General features: G+C 40.7%; 1 protein-coding gene across 4 annotated transcripts in view; it reads right to left on the reverse strand.

Moving 5' to 3' along the window:
• The window catches only part of tmem63ba (transmembrane protein 63Ba), a 29,201-nt gene that overhangs the window by 11,330 nt on the left and 1,280 nt on the right, over positions 1 to 16,591 (reverse strand). Inside the window, exons 2-6 of one of the 4 annotated variants that reach the window (XM_039783074.1) lie at positions 4,009 to 4,230; positions 3,764 to 3,843; positions 1,875 to 1,913; positions 135 to 225; positions 5 to 42 (exon numbers count right to left, since the gene is read on the reverse strand). In XM_039783074.1, the coding sequence (XP_039639008.1) occupies positions 5 to 42; positions 135 to 225; positions 1,875 to 1,913; positions 3,764 to 3,843; positions 4,009 to 4,206 (446 nt within the window). In that variant the 5' untranslated portion in view covers positions 4,207 to 4,230. Of the gene's footprint in view, positions 1 to 4; positions 43 to 134; positions 226 to 1,874; positions 1,917 to 3,763; positions 3,844 to 4,008; positions 4,231 to 16,591 lie in introns of those variants that run through there. The other 3 variants (XM_039783073.1, XM_039783072.1, XM_039783075.1) reach the window with 3 other exon arrangements.

Here is a 16,591-nt window from a genome sequence, read left to right on the forward strand (position 1 = left end):
TCACTTGATGCGAAAGATGGCAGTTAGCCAGGAGCAAAAGCCCTAAAAAAAGAAGAGAGCAAAGAAATGAAGGTGTACCAGTTATTGCATGCAACACACAGTATTTTGTCCTGTAAGAACAATGGCATACTTACTGTGTCTCTCTGATCAATGTCCACAGAGCTGGAAACTGAAGTGAGACGCTCATAGCGTTCTGGTGTATCTGATGTCAAGGCAGAGGCCACACTGTATGCAGAAAACACAACACATAGCATTTGCATGATATCACACAACTACCTTACATCACCAGACCACATACCATAAGGGGGATGTTAGTTCTTTGTGTCTCAGGACGGTGGGATTATCATCAGTATGGAAAAGTTGACAACACAAAACACAAGCCCTGAAATGGACTGTAGAGATTCACCCTTTTATCCTGTGTGGGCTGGTCACAGGATTTGGGTTGGTTAACCAGTCAACCACAGGTACAATCTCTGCAGCCACATTTCATGCAGGATTAGGAGTCACTACTTTACACAGGTTGGGTACACCATCACTGTCATAGGAAAGGTGGCGATAAAAAGTTAGAAAGCAAAGTTCTACAGAGAAAAACATTCACAGAGGAAACAACAGAAACCCAGTGATCATAAAGAGGCAGATTTATGGAATTTGTCCAGCAGAGCCAAAGGTTCCGCAGGACATAAACACAGCATCAAGACTAGTTGTATTACACATTTGATTGCACTCCCCTGGGAGGTCATGTCAATTTATACAGGACTGGGAAATATCAAGAGGACCCAGGCTCTGCTGGAATTCCAACATTGGTTCAGTGGTCATTACTACATGAAAGGATGACGTCACCCAGGGCTCTAGGACAGAGATCTTCAACAGGGGGTCCGGGGCCCCTAGGGGGTCCTCAGAGTTAGTGCAGGGGGGCTCCAAATTATTGTTAACTTTTTGAATGTTCTTTTCAAAAACTAATATATCTTAACATAATTCCAACATATTTTTAGCAAATATAAATCAGCCTATTTGTGAAAAAACATAGATGATAGGCTTACTGGCCTACAGGTAAGGTAGGCCTTAAGGCCATCTACAGATACAGTTCATCCTAAGGAGTCACTGTGCCACATGTGTTTTTACATTAAAACAAGATTTATAAAATCACGCCAACAATTATTATTTTAATAGCTTAGTATTCTATGCAAAAAAAAGGTATGGATAAAGGCTGTAGGCTGCCCACGCATTATTGTAGGCCCAGTTTAATATGCAACTTAATTTTATACAATATATGTAGTAGGGGGTCCCTGCTCCATGTTTCTCAGTTATGGGGTCCTTGGCTTAAAAAACGTTGAAGACCCCTGCTCTAGGAGATCTCTAATGGAATGAGGAGAGAGCCTGCGGCTGAAATCCACCGTCAGTCCTCCTCCTGCACATTCCTGTGAGAAGTCAGAATGGCTCCTCTCCGCTCTATAGGACAGCACACACTGAAGCTGCACCATGTTTGGGCCTGTCTACTAACAACAACAGACCAAGGAAGCATTACCTCTCCCTGTAAGCATCCTGTCTGTGCAGCACGCTCGCACAGAAGAAGCCCGTACTTCATAAAGAGGTCAATACATAGATTAGCACACACAGATCTGATTAGGACAGTGAGAGAGGACAGGCACAACCAACAGCAGAAATACAAGAGTGACAAGGACAGGGAGAAGAATTAGGCACCAGGAAACGCCTGGAGGAGGAGGGAAAAAAACTAAACCATAAAGAGTGAAAAACAGGCTGAAACCCACAGCGGCCTGGGCAGAGTGGACAAGAGTTATGAATTAGGTTAACTACAGAAAGGGAAAGAAGAGAAGAAAATGGCGGTGAGTCTAGGATATGGAGCGATAACATACTATTCCCGATCATCCAGGCGACTGTACCGTTGATCCATTCTTCTGGTGAAAAAAGAAGCAAAAGCATTTAGCTTGGTGAAGAGGTAACGGCCCTGTTGGCCAGTGAGGGTGCTGGTTCAGAGGAAAACTGGGGAAGCATATTACAATACAGGCATACCAATGAAGGTTTCTATTCATTCTGGCATACATTTTACAGCCATATAAATGCATTTATGGCCTATAGTATATTAACCCATCATTCATTTTAGTTGAGAGCCACGGCTTATGTAGCTGGAGCAACAGGCACATCAAATTAATAGTAATGTAATACCTTTTAATGATTAATCAAGCTTCCTAGTAAAGGTTACATTCATCTTTCAGATATTACAAGAATTTAAAAGACAGACGCTGATCTCAAGTCGACACAGTGTCATGAGCCAACAAACTACATTTCCTGTCTGTTACAAGTGTCCCATGCTGCCACCCCCCTCCCAATCCTCCCACCATGCTGCAACCCCATTCTCTGCTCACATGCAGCTGCAAAAATAGTGAAGCTGCAACATCACACAAAAACAGCATGAGGATGTAGGTGATGGAGCATTGTGCCATGTACTTTCCAGGGTTCACAGTCAAAGAGGGCTGTAGAGATGTCTGAGCTCCCTCTCTCTCCCTACTTGCTCAGTCATCTTGTTTCACCTCGTGGTTTAAAAAGATTGAAAAAGGAGCAGTGGAATCAGTCCTTGTTGACAGGCGCCTCTTTGGCTGCCTCCACAACAATTCTCATTATTCGATCAGTGTGCAGACATCAGTCTCAAATTATCCCAATATATGTGGCAGCATATCATCATATTATAAATACAGTCCAGTCCAGTCCAGGGCTGAGGATGCAGTGGTCTGGAAGAGATTTAAATTTAAATTGATAAGAGTTACTAATCATTTGTTTCTTTTCCTTGCATTTCAGGCTTATTCCAACAGCAGTCTGGCCTTCCTATCTCAACGTGAACAAACCATGTAACAAGTGACAAATCGTGACATTGTCAGAGTGCATTACTGCCATTAGAAGGAAAAACAGCTGACACTGACTTTCCGTCTGTAGTACTAACCTTGTGATGCCTGCTTCCGTCAGAAAACTAACTCCTCCCTCAGAACAAGAATACTACATTCTTCAGTGTAAACTAGCATCCAGAATGAACAGCCACCAAGTGCCAAATACTGATAAAGATGATCAATAAGGGTCACCAGCCACAATGGCTAGGACCTTCCTTCTCAGACGCTAACATTTAAATGCTGACAACGCTTTTGTCAGTGTGTCCCTTTTGACCACCGTACACCTTCTGACTACAGGCGGGCCAATCATATCAATGCCTAACAATGGCTTTGTATCCAGCAGAGACAATAAGCAGTAGTTGTTTTTTGACTGCTTGGTACACTGGCTCTACAGAAAGATCTGTCTAATGCCTGGCAAGTGTTACATGCTTATTTCTCTTGCAACTGAGTGTAACTAGAACATGAGGATCAATTATCAAGATGTGGAACAGTGAATTTGCCAAAATTATCTTGCGAGATGAATTCTCTTTTCTTCACAACAGATTGCAAACTACTATGTAAAAAACAAAGTACATTTCAAGTTAAAACCAAAAATACTAAAAACTGAGTGACATTTGACTGAGGAAAAACGTACAATTAATTATTTTAGCTTTTCGTGGTTATTTAGGAAAGCACCATTTACCAAAAAGTTAACTTTGGACAATGGCATGTACCAAATATGAACCATTAACCCCTGTGTATTTGGCACTTGTTAGATGTATAAAGAAACTGTGATGTTAGCAAATCAAATTTCAACCATAGTGGATATATCAGTGCATGTTGGCATAGAAAGCCTTGTTACTGGACCAACGTTTTCTAATTACCTGTCAGCGTCAGTCACCAGAGCGAGGCGCCCATAGTCCCATGCTACTTTTCTCAAGAAGGAGAACACAACCAGCAGCACCTAGAAATACAAAATTAACAGTGGCTGTCAACACCTCTAGTCCCTTTATTTACAGTACAGAGAATACAAAAGTTACATAACCGCTTGGAGGTGTAAATCACATTCCTGGAAGTATTTTACTTCAATTCTGACAGTTGTGAAGAAAACACTGACAACAGGACTCACCAAGAAGCACATAAAGTCAAGGGCAAGGACAGTAGGCACCCCGCCGAAAGGCAAGCCCTGGAGCACTGTGCTGCTAATCCGGGCAGCGTAGCAGTAGGCCTTGGAGGTGGAATTGGGCGGCAGCGTCGTACAGCTCTCCGAATTGGGGCATCCTTGCGCCCCCCAGGTGGCCATTATTAATATCAACACTCGGTGCATTACTCACTGCAACATGTTGACAACCTGTAAAGAAGAGACAAAGGTGTTACAAGTACTCTGATTATTACTATTGCATTCTAGTATAATTGGTACACTGTATGTGTCTATCATGGAAACATTCTGAAGAGTAACTTCCCCCAGAAATGGGGTGAAGCAGGAAATAACTGGAAAGCACACATCACGTGGTGAGACTCTACGGTAACAAGGCATTTTCAATTGTCTGTCCTTTTCTAGAGAGGCTGACATTTTTGTCTTGTCATTAGTCACACACTGTTGCTTTTGACCACATGCATGACAACTTAAACCCACGTGGTTTCTAACCATTATACACTGTTCCTTATTTGTGGCCACTCTACGTGCAAATGACACATAGTAAACTTTGACCTGAATTCAAGGAAAATAACTGTAGCATTAAGTAAAAATGTATGCTCTGAACACCTAGGTGTTCAGGTACAGAACAGGTGTTCAGTGCCGACCACCAATTTTCCTATCTCCATCCAGTAGACAGAAAGCCCAGCTGACATTCCATTGGTGACATGTTTCTAGCTGAGTGAGAAATTGAAGTCCAATATTCACTCGCCTTTTACCTTATTTTGTCCCCCCAACACCTGAAAAACATCTGGGTCTTTAGCTTGCAAGATGTTTAACTTTAGCAGTCACTGGGGTACTATTTGTTTTGTCTTAGGGTGCGTCCAGACCAAAGAAAGCGATCCGGTGAGTTGCTGCAGGGTTGTGTGGCGGTGGGAGTGTCACGAATAGACTTTATATTTCACAATTATGGTTTTCCTTCAGATTGTTTATAGATCTCGAGGTTTCCGACTGCACATGAAGGCAGCTTCATTTCATGGAGAAAGAAAAGGGAAGGAGGGACTGTGCTTTGTGCTGGAGCTCGTTTTTGTTTTTTTACCCACATAGGGTTTTAAAACCTTCTTGCAGCAGCGATAGAGACAGGGATGTTCACTATTTACTGTACGGGACTGCCAAGTCTGATAGTTGGTTACATGATTGGCCAACACAGGGTGACATTGGGTTGCGTTTCTCCAAAAGTTAAATCTGTCTCAACCTTTCCCCCAAGGGCTGTAGCAGGTTTTTCCGCCTCCCCCCTACGGCCCCCACCGCCGCAGCCTAAACGCACTACCTCATTCAAAATCAATGGGAAGACTTGCGTTTTCGGTGGACCGCCTGATGACCGCCTGACTGTATGTGAACGCAGCCTTAGGCAGGCAGCTTGTCTGAGCTTGTTTGATAGACACTGCTAAGTGCAGTCATATATTGGGGTTGGATGAGAACAGTGACTCAGCAATACAGTCTGTTTGGGTTATAGGACCCAAACAATGAGCTAACATTTGAAGATAGTTGCTGAAAGGTTGGAAACCCCCTTTCACATTACATTGGGTCATTTAACTGTTAAAAGGTTAGGAGCAGGGTGCCAACCCCTTATAAGTCAGGCTCAAGAGACGTGGCCTGTTACTTTACACATTTCCTTCCAGTCTCTGATTAATTTCAGTAAGAGACAACAAGCTACCTAAAGGATAATGATGGGAAACATTGACAAAGCATGAATACTGCATGAGGCATAATACGTCCGATGAGAAATGTATCTTGATAATAACATCATGATTCCAACGCTAAAGCACCAGCCCCAATGATCTTGCAGTTTTTTCTCCTGACCTTAAGGATTCAGCCTGGTTGTAAAAGAATCCTAGAATAACTGTAAATCCAGATAGTCCTTTCTCCTGCCCTGGCACACAGCACCAATGAAATGTGTCACACTAGATATCCAGGCTTAAAAAGACTTTGTGGTGAGTCCTCTAAATCCTAAGGTCCACATTCATTGACTCAGACAGGGATGCTCTTGGTCAGGAAATGGATTAAATGACCATTTAAACTCACTAGCAAATATGAGAGGCCGGGCAAAAAGCATTGCTTAGATAAAACACTAACCATCCAATCAATACCTAACATACGCTTTCTAAACAACCTATACAGTGGCCCTGGACTTGCAAAACATAAGAAAGTTCCTACTTACTTGTGTGAACAGTGAAAGTCTGAGAAGAAGTGATACGAAAACGTTTTGTGTTGAGATGTTGAGACAAATAACCTAAAAACTGAAGGACCTTTGTCATCTTATAAAATGGTACCTCCATCCTGATCTACAGTCTATCACACTTAAAAGGATTCATATTTCACCCAGACTGAATAAACGAAGGGCTTGGAAAAAACGCGTAGGTGTTCTGGTGAGTGCTGGAAAGTGTTTGCACAGTTGCACTGTGATACTTGTGCCCTTCGACCCACTATTACCAGCAGCATTCACGACGCTGCTCATCTGCCCTAACACTAACTCATTTATCCGCTCCCTGGAATGCTGTGACATCACTGAAGAGGGACGCAGCCAGAGCTGAACAATAAGCCGATAGAGACCGCAGGGTTCAAATGGACCGGGCTCAACCCAAAGAGGACACAACATACCCCCCTGTGCCTTCAACAACACTGCTGCACATCAGAGACCCATTGCCCCAGTTCAGACCGTTTAACATTCAACACCTACCGATTTTGAGCGCAAAAGACTTCAATTCCTGCGTTCCGATACATTTCTAGGCACCAATTTATTGTAAAAACGGCTATATTTATGGCAAGGAAATCACAGAATTCTGGTGGCAGTTAACAATTCAAAATACTAAAAAGAATAATGGAATATAATTATATCCAGTATTCCAGTAAGGGGGCTTCTACATCCGGGGACATGGGACCCTTGACCCCAGAGTCCAGTTGTTTGATAGTAGGCCTATGAACAGGGCTTATGGTCACATAACACACTTTTCCCCAAGGAGCACGTTTTGCTCCCACGTTGAAAAATGTAGGATTGACTTACAAAGGCTACTGCTTTTACTGCTAATTTGTACAATAACACAATCATGTTATGGATACAAAACATTATGAAGTGTAAGGTTTTCTACATTATATTGATCAACAAATTATCAGTAATGTTGAGCCTACAGTTTAACGGACCACCACAGTTCATGCATACATGTGAATAGGATTGGGCATCAAGAACCGATACCTACTTGGAATCGGTTAAAAAATTATCGTTTCTTTATTGGAATCGTTTGGAATCATTTAGAGGATTTAGTTTCAAATCCGATCATCGCTTCCCAATTTAATATGCGAAAGTTTTGGTTTCCGAAGCGGCCAGGCGCTTGTTGTGTTGCAGCCCTGGAGCACAGTGAGCAGCGCTCTAGTAGGCAGGGTTTCCCGCAGCACTTTGCAGTTTAGGCGGCTGCCTTAACTACACGCGCCGCCCGCCTTAGCGAAGTTAAAAAAATTAAAAAATTAATAAAATAATATATCGGTCATGTTACTCAGTCCTGTTTGAGTGGCTGTAATGTACAAGTCGCATCAATTAGGGCTGGGACGATTCGTCGACGTAGTCGACGTCATCGACTACGTAAATGCGTCGACACAAATAATTTGCGTCGACGCGTCACTAAATAAAATAAATAAATAAAAAGTGTGTGCAAATTAATTAATGTAATGCAGAACTAATGTAATGCGGAACTACTGTTAGATACACGGGTTCTATGGGCACCTAATCTGCAGCTCCGCCTTAGCTCTGAAGCTAGCCGAGCTCCTCCGCCTACATGCAGTTTTTTGTCAGGTCGACGGTCGATCCAGTGAGTGAGTCAGAGATAGCAGCACGAAAGGACGAGTATGGCGAGTGGTTGCGACCCACAAGAGTTCCCCGCCGGCCTCTTTAAGATCGCAGGTCTGGGAAAACTTCCGAGACTGTATGGCTGCAGCCTGGAGCCTCCCGTGTCATGTCCTCTTGTCTAATACCGTCCCTGCCTCGAAAACTTCGGTCTTCGGGTCAGTTACAGTAGTAGGACTATAAGACGAGGACTGTGTGTCAGCGTTGTTCAGCAGTTGTTGGGTATGTGAGTGGAAATACATCTAACATGCTAACGCATATCCAACGCCATCACCCAAATGTACCAATCACTGGAACGAGAACTCTCCAACTTCTCCTCCCTACAGTGCTTAACCAGCCTTTAGATACAAATAATTAAAGTTAAATTAAAGGGAGGAGAGCTTGGATGTTAAACAAGAGCTTATTCATTATTTTACCTACTGTTAAAAAAAGCACAGGCTACTCTTTTTGCACTTGCTCTGTTTACTTTAAGTTTTTATTTTTGTATTCCTCCTGAAAGTGACTTTATTTTGTGGTTGGATTGATAGCCTACATCTGGCTTCAGGTTGCACTACAAATTCATTTTACTTGAACAGTGCAGTGTTAAACAATTTTAATAAATAGAGATTTGAACCTTAATGAAATTTGTTTTGTGTAAATTGTTAATAATTGAGCAATGGGAAAATAATCGCTAATTGAAAAATTAATCGTTAGATTAATCGAAAAATTAATTATCGTTAGATTAGTCGACTAATCGAAAAATTAATTATCGTTAGATTAGTCGACTAATCGAAAAAATAATCGCTAGATTAATTAGTTTAAAAAAATTTGGGAGAGCCCTAGCATTAACACAGTCTGTAGGAAACAAGGTAACGGCGAGTTGTCAAGATACCACCAATCACAACGGAAAGAGCATTTGCTGGTGGTGAGCGCAACTGTCGTTTATTCACATTTAAAAAAGGGGCAAATCGCCATTTCACAGTCACGTGCGTGGTTGTTTGTGGGAGTTTGTCAACAAATGTGCGGGCAGCTGGGGCATGCCCGGGCAGAGACGGGATGAGTGGACTTACCGGAGCGTTGGCATATGGCAGACAGAGAGCATTTATATACAGTATTTATCTCGGACCTGTTCTTCACATCAGTGAGGCTTTCTTCTCTTGTTTCAACAAAGTCAATACATGACGAAGTGACTGGAACTATCCATCACCTCTCGCACGTGGAGAATCGTTGAGAAAAAAAGATTAGCATTTTTAGGCGTTTAATGACAGGACGGCTGAAGAAATGAAAGGGGAGAGAGAGGGGGAATGACATGCAGTAAAGGGCCACAGGTCGGAGTCGAACCCAGGCCTGCTGCGTCGAGTAGCAAACCTCTATATATGGGCGCCTGCTCTACCAACTGAGCTATCCGGGCGCCCACGTGTCCGTTTTATTTCACGCATACTATCTGCTTTGGGTGAGTGAAGTTATGGGCTGAGCTCTGTTATCTCAGAGCTGTTTGTTTTGGAGAAGAGTTGTCAGGCGAATTGGAAGAGAGCGTGTCACGGAGGATAATGGGAGCAATGAGAGTAAAACTGTTATAGCACGTTTTTAAAAATAGTTTAATGACTTATTTTGAAAAGCTGCTTATTTCATACAAATAACCACCTGTCACAACTGGTGAAAATTGCAAAGTTCTGTAGTGCTTGGCCCCGGGTGTTGCCAGGGGCTCCATAAGCGCCCCTAACGTCTTTAATTCGGAAAAAAGTAAGAAGTTAATATACCAACTTTTGAGGGAACATAGGTCTCATCTTGAACTCCATGGAGCTATTTTTAGAAAAAATTACAAAATTCAAAAATTTCCAAAATCTTGGTTTTCGTGCAAAAATCTTCATTATACGAACACTTGTTTGAGGACTTTAGGATGCACTAAAACTCTAAAACTTTTGCAGCCATGTGCAGAATATTAAACTCTTTCATCTGAATACACATTTAGGCCTGGGAGTGGTATGGTTGCTCTATAAGCGCCCCTAATTGGTTTTAGCACTTGGGCACATTTTGACGGCCTCAATATATACGAAAACTCACAAAAATTGGCGCCCACATAAGCACCTGGGGGCTTTGCGAGACTGTACAGCGATTTGGCCCATACCTGTAAGCGGGCTCCATAGAGCCCCCTAATGCGTAGAAGGCCTTAACTTGGACATAGTTGCTCCGATCTTCACAAGATTTAATACCCATATTGCTCTAATCATTGCAGACATATTTCCCATTTACATTCATTAGCTCTGTCACTACCCAAAGTGAGAATAGTGCAGATTTGAGTTGCGCATGCTCAGATTTAAACGGTTTACGGCATAACGTGTCATACCCGATGTTAACCGAGTCAGACCGGCTTTGGTCGAGTGCAAATGTGAGTTGCGCATGGTCAGATTTAAACTGTTTACGCCAAACGTGTCTTACTGAAATTTGTGAAATCTGTAAAATAATAAACTTTTCTCTTTACATACAATAACAGAAGATGGGAATCATTTTCCAAAAACGTTTTAGCAATCTATGATTGTTTGGTTGCTAACGCGTTAGCTCAAAACGCCATTCAAGTGACATAAAGTGTAACAGCCTGTGTCTGATTGCTAATTTGTAGCTAGCAGTCATTTCAAAAACGTTTTATCTCTCTATTATTTTAGATTGCTAACGTTGGGCCAAAACGCCATTCAAGTGACAGCCGATGTTGTGTTTGATTGCTAATTGTAGCTAGCAGTCATTTCAAAAACGTTTTCTATTTATGATTGTTTGACTGCTAACGTTAGCAAACGCCATTAGCATCTAGCTAGTAGGCTAGCTACTTGATTGCTAACGTTAGCTCAAAACGCCGTTAGCATCTTGTAGGCTACTTGTCGCAAAGTGGAGCGCATGCGACTCCACATCTGCCGCACGTTCGCGTGGCGCATCGCCAACTCAAATCTGCACTCTACTCACTTTGGGTAGTGACAGCTCTGCCCAACCGGAAGGCGGCCATTTTTAATTATGCATTTTTCAGGTGTTTTACATTCTTTCGAACTCGTCCTAGGCCGTGACTTCAATCTTCTTCAATCTTTGCAGGAAGTATCTGTTGACCCTCATAATGAAAAGTTATCCAGAGAATTTTGATAGTTGAAAAAATGCGGAAGTTACAGCAACTTACTGTCTAAACAGGAAGTTGCGTTATCTTGACAACAATTATTCCGATTGCCCCGAAACTTGACAAGGATGTTCCTCCTGGCCGGTTTAGCAACTGTGCCAAAGTTGGCTGCAATCGGCCATTAGATGGCGCTGTTTTAATTTTTTTTTATTTAATCATCAAAATATTGACATATGGGAAGCCTACTTTGTCGAACTACTCCTGGGACGTGAGTCCAATCGGCACGAAAACTTGCATATACACTCGGAGGACCCTTGTGATAAAAAGTTATCAAAAGAATATTGATAGCTAAAACAATGCGCAAGTTATGGCGGACCAACTTCCTGTAGGTGGGAGTGGAAACAGGAATGGTTATATCTTGCCAACGGCTATTCCAATGGACACAAAACTTAAGAAAGTTGTTCCTCATGTGACTATGAGGCTGTTTGCCAAATATGTAGTCAATTGGCCTTTAGATGGCGCTGTTTTAATTTTTTTTTATTAATTAGCTAATTTGCTTTGAGCGAAACCTACTTTTTTTAACTCCTCCTAGAGCATGAGTCCCATCTGCACAAAATGTACTACACGTAGACTTCGGTGGACCTTCATGACAAAAATATATCAAAAGAATTTTGATAGCTAACACAATGCGCAAGTTACAGAGGACCAACTTCCTGTAGGGGGCTGTCGAAACAGGAAGTTGCGTATCTTAACAAGATTTATTCCCGATTGACACCAAATATGACAAAGTTGTTCCGTATAGGGGTTTGAGCATCCACGCCAAATTTATAGTGCATCGGCCATTAGATGGCGCTGTTAGAATTTTTTTCATTAATTATTCACATCGCGATATATGGGAAACATACTTTGTCTAACTCCTCCTGGGCCGTGAGTCCAATCTGCACGAAAACTTGGATATAGACTCGGTTGACCCTCGTGACTAAAAGTTATCAAAAGAATTTTGATAGCTAACACAATGCGCAAGTTATGGAGGAACAACTTCCTGTAGGTGGGTGTGGAAACATGAACGGTTCTATCTTGGCAAAAGTTTTGCGATTTACATGAAACTTAGAATGTGTGGTCTACATGTGATGTTGCATTTGCCAGTACCCCCCGGGGGAAGAAGCGAGGGCCCGTCATCGCTGCTCGCAGCTTTAATTATAGATTATTTAAATTTAATATTTAATATCTGATGCTTATCAGGCATCAGATGGCTGATGCCTGATAGGCATGTGACCCATTTCAACTCCACCCCTCAAAGAATCGGAATCGAAAGGAAGAATCGGAATCAGAATTGTTAAGATCCAAACGATGTCCAACACTACATGTGAACCGCGAATAAATTGCAAAGTTTAACCTTCATAATTAAAAAGTGACACTACGTGAATGGGGCACAGCAGAAAGACGGCTATCTGTTAGAAGAACAAAAAAAAAATCTAAATTGGCATCCCTACTCCTGAAAGCAATCAAGTACAATTAATGCAGAACATTCCAGATTCAATAGTAAATGACATATTAATAACCATAGTACTCATGAGAAACATTATCCCCCAAATTTAACACCAAGTTGTTGTTTTCCAAAATCAAATCAACTCTGCTGAGATTTGTAACCTGCTTTTAAAAATGCAATATTACCAGTACCTTAATTCTGTTAAAAGCCTGTAGCTACAACCTAAATATGAAGTTCGGGCAGCATGAAATCTCACATATTTGTCAGTGGTATGATTAAGCCCTGATTAAACAAGGGATGTGTTTTCTGTATTTTGTAAATCCTATCTGCTATCCATTTTAATTGTATACCTTAATAAATCAAATTGTCTATGCCTTAAGTGTAACAGTCAACACTGCAAACAAAAGTTTCAGACTAAAACTAATTTAGTTTTTATTATAATTTCAATACCTCTAGAACTATTTTTAACAGCTGTGTGTGCATGACTCAGCAGCACAGAAATACTGTGCCACCTTTCCACCTGAGGCTAGTTGCTATGGTACCATCAGTCTGGCACGCATTCTCAAAATACAAATAAACATAAAGGGGATGAAGGCAGTAGGGGAGAAAATCCCATGATTGTCTATTTGAAACTCAATCTAGAGTGAATCTGCCGTTTGCTCTACAGCTTAAGCAGGAAAAACATTTAGGTTTGTCTAATTGTCTGGGATGGGGTTTTTTCCCCTAAAAAAAAAATCTGCGATTTCAAATCCACTGGGAAAATCTGCGATTTTTTTAATAAAATACTCGATTTACGATTCAATTCCCCCCCCCCCCCTTCCATTTAAAACAAAATAACTGCGAACTGTAAATATATTTTAAAAATATATATTTATTGTATTTAATTAAAGTGCATCAACATAAACAAAATTGCAAAGGCAAACCCTTTCTCTAACTGAAAAGTCACTGTGCAACAAAGATTGTTAAACATCCAAATTATTTATACTGTATAATGAACCGTAAGACACATGTAAGGCTGCATGGTTCGGCTCGACCACAGGTCAGTAGTTGCAGCGTAAAAGTCAATTCCCTTCAACTTGCTTATTATCTTTTGCCGAGTGTTGTTATACAGCTGAGGAAGAGCAACGTCAGAGAAATACTTGCGGCTAGGTACTGTATATCGAGCGCCCGTAGCTATGTAGAGGGTAATTGCCCGACTACTACTGAAGAAAAAAAATTGGTTTTTTTTAAAAATCGATTTGACCTACCAACTCGATTTTTAAATCAAATGGATTTTTTTCCCAGCCCTAGCCAAACGTCTAACCAGATATTATATACTGATGATATGAATGCAAACATTTTCACTGTTAAGTGTACCTCCCCCTTAATGCACAGAGAAATTGCCCTCTGAAACTGCACAACACTAGCCTAATGCTTTCCATCTACAATTAGCAACAGCACACATATTTATGACCTTGAGCATTTAAATATACAGTATGTGAGTCATTATTCCTTTAATCTTCATAGGTTACATATTTGAACAGCCTTTGTTCAATGCTTTAAAACAGTGGGTTATGAATTAGGTTAGCAGTTGTCCAACACCAACTTGAGATCCTCTACCTTGCATTCCCAACTAAATAAAACCAAATTTAAAAAAGGAGGGACACACTAGGTGCCAACAGATTTACTGGTTATTTATGATTATGCGCTTGGTTACGGCAGACCAACCACTCCCTTAAAACAGAAAACTATCCTGTGGTCCCTGCAGGAAAGATATAAGCAACCTTTTGACACTTCCACTAACAACTGAGATGTCCACTTATTGTCCAGCAAAACCAAAAACATCTCAGAGACAGATACAGGTGTCGGTTGAAAACAATCCCCTCGTAAAGCGAATGACAGTGTTGAGCAGTGTTTCCCCCAGTGTACTGCAAGCCTGGTGGCCTACCAGGCCTAATTTGCCCCCCACCAGGCCTAAGCCACTGGGAATTATTTTTGGATGTATTTTAAGACGTTATTTTTACCGATCAGTTGAAAACTTAAGACGTAGTCATATTTTTGAAATCTCCAGTTAGCTTTTAGCACTGACTTAATGTAGGATAATGTATGGAATTCTTACGAATTTCGCAATTCCGTCCATGATTCTGTGATCACAGAAGCTATTGGGCTCTACATTAATGCTGCCATCAGTCTGTGACTGGCCCCAGCGGGGTCCTCGTCGAATAAAAGACACTTCCCACCGGGCTAAATTACTTTTCTGGGGGAAACCCTGGAGAGAGCATACTTTACTTTCACAACACACATCCCAAGTACATCCTTAACCTTAATACGCCACCCTCAATGAATTTGTGTCCTGATCAAGTCTTTCTATCATCACCTTTCAAAGGGTTGGTGGTGATAAACTTATGAGCAATGTGAAAACAAGAAACAAAGAATAGGTGGACACCCTAGAAGGAAGGTGCCAATGACAGCTGGCCTATGGAGATGTCCACATACATTTGCTCAAATGTAATCAATCTGTATGTGCATGTCCAAGTATTAATAAGTTATGTAAACACGGTTTTTAATCCATTATGTGCTCTGTTCATGTTTTGAATTCACAAACCTGCTTTATTATTATTATCTGCTTTATAAACCTGCTTCACAACAATGGCATATTTGGCATAACTCTCCAACAATGCTGATGGCTGATAATGCAGATTTGCACATACTAGCCTTGTTGGTATTAGCCTGTAAATCATTGGCAACTGCGCAATGCCTGAGCTTTGATTATGACGTTATAACAGTACTGTTTCATAATCATGTCACAGCATGTATGTCAAATAAAGACCAAACAGTATAAAAAAACATTACATTTCTTCCCCTGCTGACAGAGATACATAATCAGCATTTGCTGGTCAAACATGTTTACACTGAAATCTTATATTCAACAATAGAGTAGATAATACCATCATTAACATTAGATGGACGACAAATTAAAGTTGATGCTGTATGATAAAAGTTTATTATGCTAAATAGAACATGTGCACCTAGCTTCTCATCTAAAAATCAGCAGCACGACATGGATTCTTAACCATTGTTGTAAATCCAATAAATTATGTTTTCTCTGTAAAACTAATCTTACTACAGTAATTCAATTCTACCTTAAAAAGACTGGAGGTGTGTGTTCCACTCCATCTTCTGATTGTAAAGGGAAGCCTGAACTGATTAAAAAAAAAAAAAAACAGTTGCAGCCGTTCAATCAATTAATTGCTTTAGTGATTTATAAAGTAATAATAATAATAATAATAATAATAATAATAATAATACCACAAATGATTGCTTGATGCCACTAAAAATACAATCCAACCAAGAATCAACCCTTGCTTTCAGCAATGTAGGAAAAGCAAGCACACATACAACTCATCATTTGGTAAGGACTAAAGCTAGTAAGGCCCTACGTTTTTATCTTGTATGAAATTGATAGAAGCCTGTCAGGCTGATTATTCTTTTGGAAGGCTTCCCATCAATATTCATTAATGTCACTGAACAGCACGGCTGAAAACAATGGTAATGGTTATGGTCATGGGTATCCCTTTACAGGTTATGACCAAGGAAGCACTTAACTGCACATTAACTGTCACAGCCAAGCTGTGAGTAGTCATCAGTCCATGATGAAGCCCATGTCAGTCAGTGTAACCCCATTTAACCTGTGGCTGTCAAGAAATTCCCTCATTGTTCAACTACTAGCACCAGATAGCTAAGATGTGTTAAGAATTACTAATCGTATGCTTGTTATCTTAAAGATGTGATAGAGAACATACAAGGGACCTCCTCATGTATGTCCATTAGAATTATTTGCTTATTTTTTTCTAGTTATGTGAAGAAAAAAAAACCAGAAGAGAAATGTATGAGAAATATATTAGACATGTATTAAACATACTGTATGCAGATTCTAAGAGTTATATATTTGTTATAGTGATTGTATCCACATTTGGACAGTTTTTGGCTAACATTCTACCAAAATTTCCTTTTAACCACATATATGATTATGTAATGTTTTCAGTTAATGTATTGGTGCCGTATTATAAAAATCGCCCACATTAACATCCATGTTGTCAACAGATCTCACCAACGTCACTTTCAAATACTAAAT

This window comes from Perca fluviatilis, chromosome 19 (genome assembly GCF_010015445.1).
Source record: "Perca fluviatilis chromosome 19, GENO_Pfluv_1.0, whole genome shotgun sequence".
Lineage (NCBI taxonomy): Eukaryota > Metazoa > Chordata > Actinopteri > Perciformes > Percidae > Perca > Perca fluviatilis.